Source organism: Salmo salar, chromosome ssa06, assembly GCF_905237065.1.
Source record: "Salmo salar chromosome ssa06, Ssal_v3.1, whole genome shotgun sequence".
Classification (NCBI taxonomy): Eukaryota; Metazoa; Chordata; class Actinopteri; order Salmoniformes; family Salmonidae; genus Salmo; species Salmo salar.
In genome coordinates, this window is record NC_059447.1 from 86,563,253 (window position 1) to 86,580,743 (window position 17,491).

The 17,491-nt window shown below is 46.4% G+C and overlaps 1 protein-coding gene across 1 annotated transcript in view; it reads left to right on the top strand.

The window, feature by feature from the left end:
- The window catches only part of susd6 (sushi domain containing 6), a 69,126-nt gene extending 53,709 nt beyond the window's left edge, over positions 1-15,417 (top strand). Inside the window, exons 4-7 of the mRNA XM_014205930.2 lie at positions 1,378-1,572; positions 6,927-7,065; positions 11,775-12,220; positions 12,357-15,417. Of these exons, the coding sequence (XP_014061405.1) occupies positions 1,378-1,572; positions 6,927-7,065; positions 11,775-12,220; positions 12,357-12,382 (806 nt within the window). The 3' untranslated portion in view covers positions 12,383-15,417. The remainder of the gene's footprint in view (positions 1-1,377; positions 1,573-6,926; positions 7,066-11,774; positions 12,221-12,356) is intronic.
- Positions 15,418-17,491: the final 2,074 nt, after the last annotated feature.

A 17,491-nucleotide genomic window follows, 5' to 3' on the forward strand; every position in this document is an offset into this window, starting at 1 on the left:
GGCTTTACTCCCCCTGCTATAATGTGGATAAAGACTTACTTGTCTAACAGAACACAGAGGGTGTTCTTTAATGGAAGCCTCTCAAACATAATCCAAGTAGGAGCAGGAATTCCCCAGGGTAGCTGTTTAGGCCCCTTGCTGTCTATGTATGCAGATGACTCAACACTATATACGTCAGCTACTACAGTGACTGAAATGACTGCAACACTCAACAAAGAGCTGCAGTTGGTTTCAGAGTGGGTGGCAAGGAATAAGTTGGGCCTAAATTTTTCTAAAACTAAAAGCTTTGCATTTGGAACAAAACACTCACTAAAACCTAAACCTAAACTACATCTTGTAATAAATAATGTGGAAATTGAGCATGTTGAGATGACTAAACTGCTTGGAGTAACACTAGATTGTAAACTGTCATGGTCAAAACATATTGATGCAGTAGTAGCTAAGATGGGGAGAAGTCTGTCTGTAATAAAGCGATGCTCTGCCTTCTTAACAACACAATCAACAAGGCAGGTCCTACAGGCCCTAGTTTTGTCGCACCTTGACTATTGTTAAGTCGTGTGGTCAGGTGCCACAAAGAGGGACTTTTTGCAATTGTCTCAGAACAGGGCAGCACGGCTGGCTCAGAACAGGGCAGCACGGCTGGTCCTTGGATGTACACAGAGAACTAATATTAATAATATGCATGTCAATCTCTCCTGGCTCAAAGTGGAGGAGAGATTGACTTCATCACTACTTTTATTTATGAGAGGTATTGACATGTTGAATGCACTGAGCTTTCTGTCTAAACCACTGGCACACAGCTCAGACACCCATGCATACCCCACAAGACATGCCACCAGAGGTCTCTTCACAGTCCCCAAGTCCAGAACAGACTATGGGAGGTGCAGAGTACTACATAAAGCCATGACTACATGGAACTCTATTCCACATCAAGTAACTGACGCAAGCAGTAAAATTAGATATAAAAAACAGATAAAAAACACCTTGTGGAACTGCGGGGACTGAAGCAACACAAACATTGACACACACACACACACACACATACGCACTATACATACACATGGATTTATTACTGTAGATATGTGGTAGTGGAGTAGGGGCCTGCGGGCACACAGTGTGTTGTGAAATCTGTGAATCATTGTAATGTTTTAAAATTGTATGAACTGCCTTAATTCTGCCAGACCCCAGGAAGAGTAGCTGCTGCTTTGGCAGGAACTAATGGGGATCCATAATAAATACAAATACCTCTCGCTCGCTCTCTCACTCTCACTCTCACTCTCTCACTCTCTACCACGCTCTCTCTCTCTACCTCGCTCTCTCTCTCTCTACCTCGCTCTCTCTCTCTGTCTCCATCTTTCCCGCTCCTCTCTCCCCCAGTGTGTCCCCCCCCCACGGAGCCAGAGAACGGAGGGTACAGGTGCCACCCGTCCCCCTGCCCCCGCCTCACCCAGAAGACCGTGATAGAGTACTTCTGTGACGAGGGCTACGCTCTGAAGGGGGACTACAAGTTCCTCACCTGTCAGAATGGGGAGTGGGACGCACCCTTGCAGATCACCTGCCGCCTCAGCCAAGGTAAGATCATCTCTCCTCTCACCCCTCAACCCTCACCTCATACCCCTCATACCCCTCATAACCCTCATACCCCTCATACCCCTCACCTCATACCCCTCACCCCTCACCTCATACCCCTCACCCCTCATTCACCCCTCATACCCCTCATACCCCACACCTCATACCCCTCACCTCATACCCCTCACCCCTCATTCACCCCTCACCCCTCATACCCCTCACCTCATACCCCTCACCTCATACCCCTCACCTCATACCCCTCACCCTCATACCCCTCACCCCTCATACCCCTCAACCCTCACCTCTCACACCTCTCACCCCTTATACCCCTTACCCCTCATTCACCCCTCACCCATCATACCTCTCACCCCTCAACCCTCACCTCATACCCCTCATCCCTCTCACCCCTCATACGATCCCAAGATGGTGTAGCAGTTCAGACGTCCTTTGTCTTCCTCTGTCGTGTCCCGTGTGTGTATGTATATATATATATATATATATATTCTTCGCATATCTTTTTACCTTACCTCAAAACACTCTCCTGCAACCCGCCTCACCAATTTAAAAAAATAAAAGTATTATTTACCTCAAATCTGAAATCCACAACAGAAGCTAGCCAGAGATTAGCCAGTTCACTGGCTAACGTTGGAGTTCAGCTAGCCACGGTTAGCGGTCCTCAGCTATCCATTAGCTCGAAAAGCTATCGCCAATTTTTGTACAGCGCGACTCAGACCAGAGCTTACCGGACCTATTCTCTCTCCATAGCCCCGGACTTCTACCGCAGGCTCTGGACATTTATACCTGGATCTTGCAGCTAGCTAGCTGCTACCTGAGTGACTATTGGCAACGTTGGTCCCGGAGTTAACATAAATTATTCTGGAGCTAGCCAGCTGAAGAGTTCCATCAGCCTCTCCTGGGCTACAATCACCTATCCGGACCCGTTTTACTGCCGATGCGGAGCCCCATCGGGCCTTCACGACTGGACCACCAACGTTATCTGCCCGAGGGAGTTATCCAACTGGCCCCTCCGTCGCGACGTAACCTGAACGCCCATCTGCGGCCCGCAAATCGTTAGCTGTCTTATCGGCTGCTATCTGAATAGGTCTATCGGACAATTTTCTTGGGCCACTATAACTAACTATTTTGCCAATTGGACTGGTCCCACCTACCACACGGAACCCCACTAATCTACAAACGGAATCGCACGAGGTGGCTAAAAACAGACCTCCCTCCATCTTCTACCAGCTTGCTACCTATGGCTCGGCTAGCTATCTAACTCTCACTGGACCCTTTGATCACTCGGCTAAGCATGCCTCTCCTTAATGTCAATATGCCTTGTCCATTGCTGTTCTGGTTAGTGTTTATTGGCTTATTTCACTGTAGAGCCTCTAGCCCTGCTCATTATACCTTATCCAACCTCTCAGTTCCTCCACCCACACATGCTATGACATCTTCTGGTTTCAATGATGTTTCTAGAGACAATATCTCTCTCATCATCACTAAATGCCTAGGTTTACCTCCACTATACTCACATCCTACCATACCTTTGTCTGTACGTCATACCATGAAGCTATTTTATCGCCCCCAGAAACCTGCTCCTTTTTCTCTCTATTCCGGACGTCACAGACGACCAATTCTTATAGCTTTTAGCCATACCCTTATCCTCATACTTCTCTGTTCCTCTGGTGATGTAGAGGTGAATCCAGGCCCTGCAGCGCCTAGCTCCACTCCTACTCCCCAGGCGCTCTCTTTTGATGACTTCTGTAATCGTAATAGCCTTGGTTTCATGCATGTTAACATTAGAAGCCTTCTCCCTAAGTTTGTTTTATTCACTGCTTTAGCACACTCTGCCAACCCGGATGTGCTAGCCGTGTCTGAATCCTGGCTTAGGAAGTCCACCAAAAACTCTGAAATCTTCATCCCTAACTACAACGTTTTCAGACAAGATAGAACGGCCAAAGGGGGCAGTGTTGCAATCTACTGCAGAGATAGCCTGCAGAGTTCTGTCCTACTATCCAGGTCTGTACCCAAACAATTTGAACTTCTACTTTTAAAAATCCATCTCTCTAAAAACAAGTCTCTCACCGTTGCCGCCTGCTATAGACCACCCTCTGCCCCCAGCTGTGCTCTGGACACCATAGGTGAACTGATTGCCCCCCATCTATCTTCAGAGCTTGTGCTACTAGGTGACCTAAACTGGGACATGCTTAACACCCCAGCCATCCTACAATCCAAGCTTGACGCCCTCAATCTCACACAAATTATTAATGAACCCACCAGGTACCACCCCAAAGCCGTAAACACTGGCACCCTCATAGATATCATCCTAACCAATTTGCCCTCTAAAGACACCTCTGCTGTTTTCAACCAAGATCTCAGCGATCACTGCCTCATTGCCTGCATCCGTAATGGGTCTGCGGTCAAACGACCTCCACTCATCACTGTCAAACGCTCCCTGAAACATTTCAGCGAGCAAGCCTTTCTAATCGACCTGGCCCTGGTATCCTGGAAGGATATTGACCTCATCCCGTCAGTAGAGGATGCCTGGTTATTTTTTTTAAATGCCTTCCTCACCATCTTAAATAAGCATGCCCCATTCAAGAAATTTAGAACCAGGAACAGATACAGCCCTTGGTTCACCCCAGACGTGACTGCCCTTAACCAACACAAAAACATCCTGTGGCATTCTAAATTAGCATCGAACAGCCCCCGTGATATGCAACTTTTAAGGGAAGTTAGAAACCAATATACACAGGCAGTTAGAAAAGCTAAGGCTAGCTTTTTCAAGCAGAAATTTGCTTCCAGCAACACAAAAAAGTTCTGGGACATTGTAAAGTCCATGGAGAATAAGAACACCTCCTCCCAACAGCCCACTGCACTGAGGATAGGAAACTCTGTCACCACCGATAAACCCACTATAATTGAGAATTTCAATAAGCATTTTTCTACGGCTGGCCATGCTTTCCACCTGGCTACCCCTACTGCAGTCAACAGCACTGCACCCCCACAGCTACTCGCCCAAGCCTTCCCCATTTCTCCTTCTCCCAAATCCATTCAGCTGATGTTCTGAAAGAGCTGCAAAATCTGGACCCCTACAAATCAGCCGGGCTAGACAATCTGGACCCTTTCTAAAATTATCTGCCGAAATTATTGCAACCCCTATTACTAGCCTGTTCAACCTCTCTTTCGTGTCGTCTGAGATTCCCATAGATTGGAAAGCAGCTGCTGTCATCCCCCTCTTCAAAGGAGGGGACACTCTTGACCCAAATTGCTATAGACCTATATCCATCCTACCCTGCCTTTCTAAGGTCTTCGAAAGCCAAGTCAACAAACAGATTACCAACCATTTCGAATCCCACCGCACCTTCTCCGCTATGCAATCTGGTTTCAGAGCTGGTCATGGGTGCACCTCAGCCACGCTCAAGGTCCTAAACGATATCGTAATCACCATCGATAAGAAACAATACTGTGCTGCTGTTTTCATTGACCTGGCCAATGCTTTCGACTCTGTCAATCACCACATCCTCATCGGCAGACTCAATAGCCTTGGTTTCTCTAATGATTGCATCACCTGGTTCACCAACTACTTCTCTGATACAGTTCAGTGTGTCAAATCTGAGGGCCTGTTGTCCGGACCTCTGGCAGTCTCTATGGGGGTGCCACAGGGTTCAATTCTTGGGCCAACTCTTTTCTGTATACATCGATGATGTCGCTCTTGCTACTGGTGAGTCTCTGATCCACCTCTACGCAGACGACACCATTCTGTATACTTCTGGCCCTTCTTTGGACACTGTGTTAACAACCCTCCAGACGAGCTTCAATGCCATACAACTCTCCTTCCGTGGCCTCCAACTGCTCCTAAATACAAGTAAAACTAAATGCATGCTCTTCAACCGATCGCTACCTGCCCGCCTGTCCTGCATCACTACTCTGGACGGTTCTGACTTAGAATATGTGGACAACTACAAATACCTAGGTGTCTGGTTAGACTGTAAACTCTCCTTCCAGACTCACATCAAACATCTCCAATCCAAAGTTAAATCAAGAATTGTCTTCCTATTTCGCAACAAAGCATCCTTCACTTATGCTGCCAAACATACCCTCGTAAAACTGACCATCCTACCGATCCTCGACTTAGGCGATGTCATTTACAAAATAGCCTCCAATACACTACTCAACAAACTGGATGCAGTCTATCACAGTGCCATCCGGTTTGTCACCAAAGCCCCATATACTACCCACCACTGCGACCTGTACGCTCTCGTTGGCTGGCCTTCGCTTCATAATCGTCGCCAAACCCACTGGCTCCAGGTCATCTACAAGACCCTGCTAGGTAAAGTCCCCCCTTATCTCCGCTCACTGGTCACCATAGCAGCACCCACCTGTAGCACGCGCTCCAGCAGGTATATCTCTCTGGTCACCCCCAAAGCCAATTCCTCCTTTGGCCGTCTCTCTTTCCAGTTCTTTGCTGCCAATGACTGGAACGAACTACAAAATTCTTTGAAACTGGATACACTTATCTCCCTCACTAGCTTTAAGCACCAGCTGTCAGAGCAGCTCACAGATCACTGCACCTGTACATAGCCCATCTATAATTTAGCCCAAAGAACTACCCCTTCCCCTACTGTATTTATTTATTTTATTTATTTTATTTTGCTCCTTTGCACCCCATTATTTCTACTTTGTACTTTCTTCTACTACAAATCTACCATTCCAGTGTTTTACTTGCTGTATTGTATTTACTTTGCCACCATGGACTTTTTTGCCTTTACCTTCCTTATCTCACCTCATTTGCTCACATTGTATATAACTTATTTTTCTACTGTATTATTGACTGTATATTTGTTTTACTCCATGTGTAACTCTGTGTTGTTGTATGTTGTCGAACTGCTTTGCTTTATCTTGGCCAGGTCGCAATTGTAAATGAGAACTTGTTCTCAACTTGCCTACCTGGTTAAATAAAGGTAAAATAAATAAAATACCCCTCATTCACCCCTCACTTCATACACCTCATTCACCCCTCACTTCATATCCTACTGTATGTAGTGTAGTAGGCCGACATCCATATCTAGTTGTCTGAGTCAGACTAAGAGCTCGTTGTCTCAGTAGAACGTTGAGGAACCCTTCAGTTGGTTTCCAAAATTTGTAAAAAAGTATCGTCCAGTGGATGCTGTCTCCTGGTTGTCTCCTGGCTGTCCCCTGGCTGTCTCCTGGCTGTCTCCTGGCTGTCTCTCTTAATTAAATTCAATTTCACAATGCTGTATTACATGACAGAAGTAGATATTTGTTCTGCCAAAACAATCCTAAACCTCTCCCCTCCATCTTTTTCTCTTTCTCTGTCTCTCTCTCTGTCTCAGATAAGGAGCTGCGGTCTCCGTTGGCGATGCCAGCGCTGTCCATCGTAGCGTCCACAGCCTCCTCTGTGGCCCTCCTCCTGCTGTTGGTGGTGCTGTTTGTTCTGCTGCAGCCCAAACTCAAGTCCTTCCACCACAGCAGGTACACACACACACACACACACACACACACACACACACACACACACCTTTACCTCTGCATGTGTATTTTGCTCACATTTCGGGCCAGTCAGATCCAGTTTGGTGAAGTTAAAATGTAACTGGTTTTACAAGTTAACAGACCAAGCAAATGAAAATACTGTCAAAGTGAAAGCTGCAGTAGAAATAGTTCACCAGTTAACTAATAACCATACTCAAATCAAACTTTATTTATCACATGCGCCGAATACAAGTGTAGACTTTACCGTGAAATGCTTACTTACAAGCCCTTAACCAACAATGCAGTTCAAGAAAAGTTAAGAAAATATTTACCAAATAAACTAAAGTAAAAAATAATAAAAAGTAACACAAAATAACAATAACGAGGCTATATACAGGGGGTAGCGGTACAGTCAGTGCGGGGGTTCAGGTTAGTAGAGGTAATTTGTACATGTAGGTAGGGGTGAAGTGACTATGCATAAATAATAAACAGCGAGTAGCAGCAGTGTACAAAACAAATGGGGGGGGGGTCATCAATGTAAATAGTCCGGTGGCCATTTGATTAATTGTTCAGTAGTCTTATGGCTGTTAAGGAGCCTTTTGGTCCTAGACTTGGAGCTCCGGTATCTCTTGCCGTGCGGTAGCAGAGAAAAGTCTAGGACTTGGGTGACTGGAGTCTCTGACAATTTGATGGACTTTCCTCTCACACCGCCTAGTATAATCAGTTGAAGTCAGAAGTTTACATATACCTTAGCCAAATACGTTTAAATTCAGTTTTTCACAATTCCTGACATTTAATCCAAGTAAAAATTCCCTGTCTTAGGTCAGTTAGGATCACCACTTTATTTTAAGAATGTGAAATGTCAGGATAATAGTAGAGAATTATTTATTTCAGCTTTTATTGCTTTCATCACATTCCCAGTGGGTCAGAAGTTTACATAGTATTTGGTAGCATTGCCTTTAAATTGTTTAACTTGAGTCAAACGTTTCGGGTAGCCTTCCACAAGCGTCCCACAATAAGTTGGGTTAATTTTGGCCCATTCCTCTTGACAGAGCTGGTGTAACTGAGTCAGGTTTGTAGGCCTCCTTGCTCGCACACAATTTTTCAGTTTTGCCCACAAATTTTCTATAGGTTTGAGGGCAGGACTTTGTGATGGCCACTCCAATACCTTGACTTTGTTGTCCTTAAGCCATTTTTACCACAAGTTTGGAAGTATGCTTGGGGTCATTGTCCATTTGGAAGACTCATTTGTGATCAAGCTTTAACTTCCTGACTGACGTCTTGAGATGTTGCTTCCACATAATTTTCCTCCATCATGATACCATCTATTTTGTGAAGTGCACCAGTCCCTCCTGCAGCAAAGCACCCCCACAACATGATGCTGCCACCCCTGTGCTTCACGGTTGGGATGGTGTTCTTCAGCTTGCGAGCTTCCCCCTTTTTCCTCCAAACATAATGATGGTCATTATGGCCAAACAGTTCTATTTTTGTTTCATCAGACCAGAGGACATTTCTCCAAAAAGTACAATCTTTGTCCCCATGTGCAGTTGCAAACCGTAGTCTGGCTTTTTTATGGAGGTTTTGGAGCAGTGGCTTCTTAACAAGAAATTTGTGGAGTGGTTGAAAAACAAGTTTTAATGACTCCAACCTAAGTGTATGTAAACTTCCGACTTCAACTGTAGGTCCTGGATGGCAGGAAGCTTTGCCCCAGTGATGTACTGGGCCGTACGCACTACCCTCTGTAGCGCCTTACGGTCAGATGCTGAGCAGTTGTCTCTGGTCCTGTGATTTTAACAGTCAGCACTCATTAGATCTAATGTTAGTAGGCAGCTCTGTTGATTGTGTTGTAGGCCTGGGGGGCTGTCAGGCCTGGGGGGGCCGTGAGGCATGGCGCCATCAAATCAAATTTATTTGTCACATACACATGGTTAGCAGGTGTTAATGCAAGTGTAGCGAAATGCTTGTGCTTCTAGTTCCAACCATGCAGTAATATCTAACAAGTAATCTACCAATTGCACAACAACTACCTTGTACACACAAGTGTAAAGGAATGAATACGAATATGTACATAAAAATATATAAATGAGTGATGGCCGAACGGCATAGGCAAGATGCAGTAGATGGTATGGAGTACAGTATATACATATGAGATGAGTATTGTAGGGTATGAAAACATATAAAGCAGCATTGTTTAAGGTGGCTAGTGATACATTACATCAGGATGGCAAGATGCAGTAGATGGTATAGAGTACAGTATATACATATGAGATGAGTAATGTAGGTTATGAAAACATTATCTAATATAAAGTGGCAAGTGATTAATTGATTACATCAATTTTCCCATTATTAAAGTGGCTTGAGTTGAGTCGGTATGTTGGCAGCAGCCACTCAATGTTAGTGATAGCTGTTTAACAGTCTGATGGCCTTGAGATAGAAGCTGTTTTTCAGTCTCTCGGTTCCAGCTTTGATGCACCTGTACTGACCTCGCCTTCTGGATGATAGCGGGGTGAACAGGCAGTGGCTCGGGTGGTTGCTGTCCTTGATGATCTTTTTGGCCTTCCTGTGACATCGGGTGGTGTAGGTGTCCTGGAGGGCAGGTAGCTTGCCCGCGGTGATGCGTTGTGCAGACCTCACTACCCTCTGGAGAGCCTTCCGGTTATGGGCGGAGCAGCTGCCGTACCAGGCGGTGATACAGCCCGACAGGATGCTCTCGATTGTGCATCTGTAAAAGTTTGAGTGTTTTTGGTGACAAGCCGAATTTCTTCAGCTTCCTGAGGTTGAAGAGGCGCTGCTGCACCTTCTTCACCATGCTGTCTGTGTGGGTGGACCATTTCAGTTTGTCCGTGATGTGTACGCCGAGGAACTTATAACTATCCACCTTCTCCACTACTGTCCCGGCGATGTGGATAGGGGCTGCTCCCTCTGCTGTTTCCTGAAGTCCACGATCATCTCTTTTGTTTTGTTGACATTGAGTGTGAGGTTATTTTCCTGACACCACACTCCGAGGGCCCTCACCTCCTCCTTGTAGGCCGTCTCGTCGTTGTTGGTAATCAAGCCTACCACTGTAGGGTCGTCTGCAAACTTGATGACTGAGTTGGAGGCGTGCATGGCCACGCAGTCGTGGGTGAACAGGGAATACAGGAGAGGGCTGAGAACGCACCCTTGTGGGGCCCCAGTGTTGAGGATCAGCGGGGTTGAGATGTTGTTACCTACCCTCACCACCTGTGGGCGGCCCTTCAGGAAGTCCAGGACCCAGTTGCACAGGGCGGGGTCGAGACCCAGGGTCTCGAGCTTAATGACGAGTTTGGAGGGTACTATGGTGTTAAATGTTGAGCTGTAATCGATGAACAGCATTCTTACATTGGTATTCCTCTTGTCCAGATGGGTTAGGGCAGTGTGCAGTGTGATGGCGATTGCGTCGTCTGTGGGCCTATTGGGGCGGTAAGCAAACTGTAGTGGGTCTAGGGTGTCAGGTAGGGTGGAGGTGATATGGTCCTTGACTAGTCTCTCAAAGCACTTCATGATGACAGAAGTGAGTGCTACGGGGTGATAGTCATTTAGCTCAGTTACCTTAGCTTTCTTGGGAACAGGAACAATGGTGGCCCTCTTGAAGCATGTGGGGACAGCAGACTGGGATAAGGATTGATTGAATATGTCTGTAAACACACCAGCCAGCTGGTCTGCGCATGCTCTGAGGGTGATGCCGTCTGGGCCTGCAGCCTTGCGAGGGTTAACACGTTTAAATGTTTTACTCACGTTGGCTACAGTGAAGGAGAGCCCGCAGGTTTTGGTAGCGGGCCGTGTCAGTGGCACTGTATTGTCCTCAAAGCGAGCAAAAAAGTTGTTTAGTCTGTCTGGGAGCGAGGCATCGTGATCCGTGACGGGGCTGGTTTTTCTTTTGTAGTCCGTGATTGACTGTAGACCCTGCCACATACCTCTCGTGTCTGAGCCGTTGAATTGCGACTCCACTTTGTCTCTGTACTGACGCTTAGCTTGTCTGATTGCCTTGCGGAGGGAATAGCTACACTGTTTGTATTCGGTCATGTTTCCGGTCACCTTGCCCTGATTAAAAGCAATGGTTTGCGCTTTCAGTATTACCGCAAATGCTGCCATCAATCCACGGTTTCTGGTTGGGGAAGGTTTTAATAGTTGCTGTGGGTACAACATCACCGATGCACTTGTTAATGAACTCGCACACCTATTCAGCGTATTCGTCAATGTTGTTGTTCGCAGCAATGCGGAACATATCCCAGTCCACGTGATCGAAGCAATCTTGAAGCGTGGAATCCGATTGGTCGGACCAGCGTTGAACAGACCTGAGGGCGGGAGCTTCCTGTTTTAGCTTCTGTCTATAGGCTGGGAGCAACAAAATGGAGTCGTGGTCAGCTTTTCCAAAAGGGGGGCGTGGGAGGGCCTTATATGCGTCACGGAAGTTAGAATAACAGTGGTCTAGGGTTTTGCCCGCCCTGCTTGCACAACCGATATGCTGATAGAATTTGGGGAGCCTTGATTTCAGATTAGCCCGTCTATGATGAGTTCCACAACCACCTCTAGTCTACACAGGGCTTTGTTAGGACAGAACCATCACGCAGCACCACACCACCAGAAATACTGGGCTGCATGCAATAACCTAAAGCTCTCTCTTCTCCCCCCCCCCTCTCTCATACACTCATTCTTTCTCTTACATTTTATTCCCCCCCCCCCCTCTCCAGGCGTGAGCAGGGTGTATCAGGCCAGCCAGCCTCCATTGTGGTGGAGGGGCTCCAGGTAGCCCTCCCCTCCTATGAGGAGGCAGTTTACGGTAGCGGAGGTGCCTCCCTCCCACCGCCTCCAGAGTCCCGGGTCCAGATCGTCCTGTCTGCGGGGCCCCAGGGGGCCGAGGGGCCCAGCAGTAGGTCTCAGTCCCACCATCACAGAGAGCTGTGCCTCCCCTCCACCTCCTCCTCCTCCCCTTCATCCTCCCGTCGCGCAGAGACCGTACTAGTCCACCAGGCCCCCTCCTGCTCCTCCTCCTCTTCGTCGTCGTGGGTTACGGAGCACGGAGGAGGTGCGTGTGGTGGTGTCGCGCCCCTGGTCACTCTGGCTAGACGTAGAGACTCCGAGAGCAGCGACCAGCACAGCCTGCTTTCTGTCACCTCCGTAGACGACTTCTCTGATGGTAGGTAGTGTCCTCAACTGTCCAAGGCTTAGCGTTGGCCGTTAAACATTGTGACTGGACTCTCATCCCATCTTTACTTCTACCTGCGTTTATACATACTGTATGTAGCCTGATGCTATGATCTCTATCTCTCCAGATATCCCCCTGTTAAAGGAAGCCTGAAGCCCCTGCAGAAGCACCACTCCCCCTTACAGCTGACCAGGAAACACTGAGGCTTCTGCTGGGGCCTTCTACCTGAACTATACCACCCTACCCTACAGCTGACCAGGAAACACTGAGGCTTCTGCTGGGGCCTTCTACCTGAACTATACCACCCTACCCTACAGCTCTGAACCACAGAACTACAAAATTACCCAGCGTAGCAAAAACAGGAATCATGTCAAAGAAACTCAACCTCCCTCCACGTCTGCAACTTCTCACACGGCTCAAAGACGAGCAGAGTCCAACTTCACCCCCAACTATTACCAACCATGCACAGAAATTAGACAAACCATTTCCATCACCAGTATCCTCTCCCCATGTCCTGGCTACCCTTTTGCAATCATCTCTAAACTACCACCCATGTGCAGAAAAGACAAGACTGCTCTCTTTCTCTCTTACTGAGAGCTAACGAGCCCTTAATACCTACTGGTCCCCTCAGCTTCAGAATGGACCACAACACAGGCAGACAGGCAGGCATCAAGTGGTTTCAGCTGAATATAGATACATATGTATAAAAGCATACATACTCAGAGTCCAGGTTTGGTACTGTCTGTCTGTGTCACTATGTACACAGCAGAGTCCAGGTTTGGTACTGTCTGTCTGTGTCACTGTGTACACAGCAGAGTCCAGGTTTGGTACTGTCTGTCTGTCTTACTATGTACACAGCAGAGTCCAGGTTTGGTACTGTCTGTCTGTCTTACTATGTACACAGCAGAGTCCAGGTTTGGTACTGTCTGTCTGTGTCTTACTATGTACACAGCAGAGTCCAGGTTTGGTACTGTCTGTCTGTCTCACTATGTACACAGCAGAGTCCAGGTTTGGTACTGTCTGTCTGTGTCACTATGTACACAGCAGAGTCCAGGTTTGGTACTGTCTGTCTGTCTCACTATGTACACAGCAGAGTCCAGGTTTGGTACTGTCTGTCTGTGTCTTACTATGTACACAGCAGAGTCCAGGTTTGGTACTGTCTGTCTGTGTCACTGTGTACACAGCAGAGTCCAGGTTTGGTACTGTCTGTCTGTCTCACTATGTACACAGCAGAGCCATTTATGTATATCTCTGTTACACAGAACACACGTCTCTCTAGGCCTGCACCTAATCAACCACACTCCCAAAGGCTTTATCTCCAACTGCAAGGTTAGTGGAAAACATAATGATGTTTTTATCACTGCTGCTGATGGTGATGATGACTGTGGATACAGATTTGAACTTGTGCATCTCCTTACTCTAATGAGATAAAGAGTATCTCTCTTCAGTGAGGACTGTCTTGGTTTGGGCCTGGGCTTTGTTCGCTGGCGTATGCTGCATGTTCTCTCTCTCTCTCTCTCTCACTACGATGACGTCCTGCTGCCCACGCGGTAACCCCTGTCTGTCCACTCTGAATGAAGCTAAGCATGAAGTCCCTCTCCAACTCTGCTGCCACTCTGGCGTCTCCAAGTAGGGCATTGTCTTGGGTCAGACAGCGCCACTTTTGTCTAGTGTTTCGTAGGAGTGAGGCCACCTGTCAGAAGACAATGCACATGGGATGGATTGAGCACGTCACCAGAGCCAGCAGCAGGTTGTAAACAGACAGGCTTGCCCAGACAGTACTGTATCATGATAAGAAGATTAATGACACGCTTGCCTTTTTTCTGTTCATCACAACAACCGATATCTGTTATGTCTTCTGCTTCCTCATTGATGTGACTATCTGGGGTGTTGTTCTGTTTTAGTGGCTACAGTATCTTCTAGACACGTGTGTGTGTGTGTGTGTGTGTGTGTGTGTGTGTGTGTGTGTGTGTGTGTGTGTGTGTGTGTGTGTGTGTGTGTGTGTATTTGACCATGGAACTGAACAACACATCATGACTGTTTCATGAATGAAGAGGGTTACGCTATAATGTCAAATTAACTAAGGCCTTGTTTTGTTCAAAGCGGGGGAGTTTGTATTTTTTCATGACGAAAACATGTTGATTTTTGTGTTTGGTGACTGCGCATTGGGTAATATATATTTGTTTTTCCAATCTATTTATTGTGTGTGTGTGTGTGTGTGTGTGTGTGGGGGGGGGGCAGGTTGGTTTCACAAGGACTGGAATATCGTCCATTTTCTGCAGAGCTGCTTCAAAACTGTTAGTAACCTTGTAGATCTGCATCTTTAAAAAGCTGAAAATCCTTGCTCAAAACCAGCGCATTGTAAACAACCATTTTTCTTTTGTTTTAAATGTTTGTTTTAAATGTTCAGTTCAAATTTGAATGAGCACAGCTTTAATTTATCTCTGGTATGTGATGAAAGCAGTTCATAAGCATTTGGGAGTTGAGGTCATCACCCTAGCCCATTAGTTTCAGACAGGGTCTGAGTTGGCTGTTTGAACTACTTTTTCCACATTCAATTATTATATATATCTATATTTTTTTTGTGACTGTCTGTCCACCTGTCATTGTCAATTACTTCATAAACGCAAGCAGAGAATGTTGCCTTTCATTACTTAGATTTTGTTTGTAATTGCATCGCAAGATTCCTCCATCTTTACCTGCTTTACGATGTTGAAACGTCTTCAGTGTTTCCCAGTGGCCTTACTTTTGACTTTACTAGTCATACAACTGTCTTGTGTATTTTTCAATGTGTTTTATTTTTGTTTTTGGATGTGATTTTAAAGAAAGTCCATCCTCTTCTCTCTGTCCTCCCCAAGGCTTCTTCAGCAACTGTGGTATTCAAAAGCCTAAGCACCTAAAACAAATACTTTTTTTTCTGTCTGTAAGAAATTGTAAATGTTGCATTGAAGTGTAAAAAAAATAAGTTTTGAACCATTTTTCTGGCGTCCAGACCACTGTTCTACGGTGTTGTTTCCTAGAAAATAATGTCCATCTCTTGATTCTGCATTTCAATGATTTGATGTTTTGGTTTTCCTCTGTACATTGCAATGGGCGTGAAGATAGTATTTTAATATTTGTATAAAGTTTAATTTAATTCTACCATGTGTATATAATTATTTCTAATTAAAGCTTTCTTTTGAAATGTGTGAGACCTGATTTTGTTGTTGGTTTTTTACATTGAAAATCATATTGGCTGTGTCCGAAATGGCACCCCATTCCCTATAAAGTGCACTACTTTTGACCAGAGCCTATTGATCCTGGTCAAAAGTAGTGCACTGTAGGGAATATAGAGCAATTTGGGAGGCAAGCAATATTAACATTTCTATACTGAAAAAGAATGCAGGCCAGGGGTATTCTACTACAAATTAAAATTCAGCTGAACATGGTTTCACCCAGATAGTTCCAGGCATACATTGCATTTCGTTACTCAAAAAGGTTGTAGACCATAAAATAGATGAACGTTGTGGCCTTTTTTATTGATTTGGCAAAACTGAACGGTTGGACCTCTATAAGAGGATTCTGACCTGTAGCCTCCATGTTTTTAAAAATTATTTAACCAGGCAAGTCAGTTTAGAACAAATTCTTATTTTCAATGACAGCCTAGGAACAGTGGGTTCACTGCCTTGTTCAGGGGCAGAATGACAGATTTTTACCTTTTCAGCTCGGGGATTCGAGCCAGCAACCTTTTCACTTACTGGCCCAACGCTCTAACCACTAGGCTACATGCCGCCTGACTTCGTAAGGAAGCAGAGAAGAATACACGGTTTAAGAACAGCTGAATTGATGCCTAAAATAGGTCAAATCTGTGTTAAAAGGGTTTTTATTCAGCGGCCCAAAGACTGACGTAATAATAGTAATAAGTAAGCAGACTAAAAGATTGATATACCTATCTATGTGTAGTAAACACATGAGTGAAAGTCCTGTCGAGGAACAGATGCTTGAAGGCCTACCCACTGTGACCTCAAGGACACTCCAGGATAACCACACCTGATAGGGCAAAATGTGTGTCTAACGTCAGTCATATATACTGCTCAAAAAAATAAAGGGAACACTTAAACAACACATCCTAGATCTGAATGAAATAATCTTATTAAATACTTTTTTCTTTAAATAGTTGAATGTGCTGACAACAAAATCACACAAAAATAATCAATCGAAATCCAATTTATCAACCCATGGAGGTCTGGATTTGGAGTCACACTCAAAATGAAAGTGGAAAACCACACTACAGGCTGATCCAACTTTGATGTAATGTCCTTACAACAAGTCAAAATGAGGCTCAGTAGTGTGTGTGGCCTCCACGTGCCTGTATGACCTCCATACAACGCCTGGGCATGCTCCTGATGAGGTGGCAGATGGTCTCCTGAGGGATCTCCTCCCAGACCTGGACTAAAGCATCCGCCAACTCCTGGACAGTCTGTGGTGTAACGTGGCGTTGGTGGATGGAGCGAGACATGATGTCCCAGATGTGCTCAATTGGATTCAGGTCTGGGGAACAGGCGGGCCAGTCCATAGCATCAATGCCTTCCTCTTGCAGGAACTGCTGACACACTCCAGCCACATGAGGTCTAGCATTGTCTTGCATTAGGAGGAACCCAGGGCCAACCGCACCAGCATATGGTCTCACAAGGGGTCTGAGGATCTCATCTCGGTACCTAATGGCAGTCAGGCTACCTCTGGCGAGCACATGGAGGGCTGTGCGGCCCCCCAAAGAAATGCCACCCCACACCATGACTGACCCACCGCCAAACCGGTCATGCTGGAGGATGTTGCAGGCAGCAGAACGTTCTCCACGGCGTCTCCAGACTGTCACGTCTGTCACATGTGCTCAGTGTGAACCTGCTTTCATCTGTGAAGAGCACAGGGCACCAGTAGCGAATTTGCCAATCTTGGTGTTCTCTGGCAAATGCCAAACGTCCTGCACGGTGTTGGGCTGTAAGCACAACCCCCACCTGTGGACGTCGGGCCCTCATACCACCCTCATGGAGTCTGTTTCTGACTGTTTGAGCAGACACATGCACATTTGTGGCCTGCTGGAGGTCATTTTGCAGGGCTCTGGCAGTGCTTCTCCTGCTCCTCCTTGCACAAAGGCGGAGGTAGCGGTCCTGCTGCTGGGTTGTTGCCCTCCTACGGCCTCCTCCACATCTCCTGATGCACTGGCCTGTCTCCTGGTAGCGCCTCCATGCTCTGGACACTACGCTGACAGACACAGCAAACCTT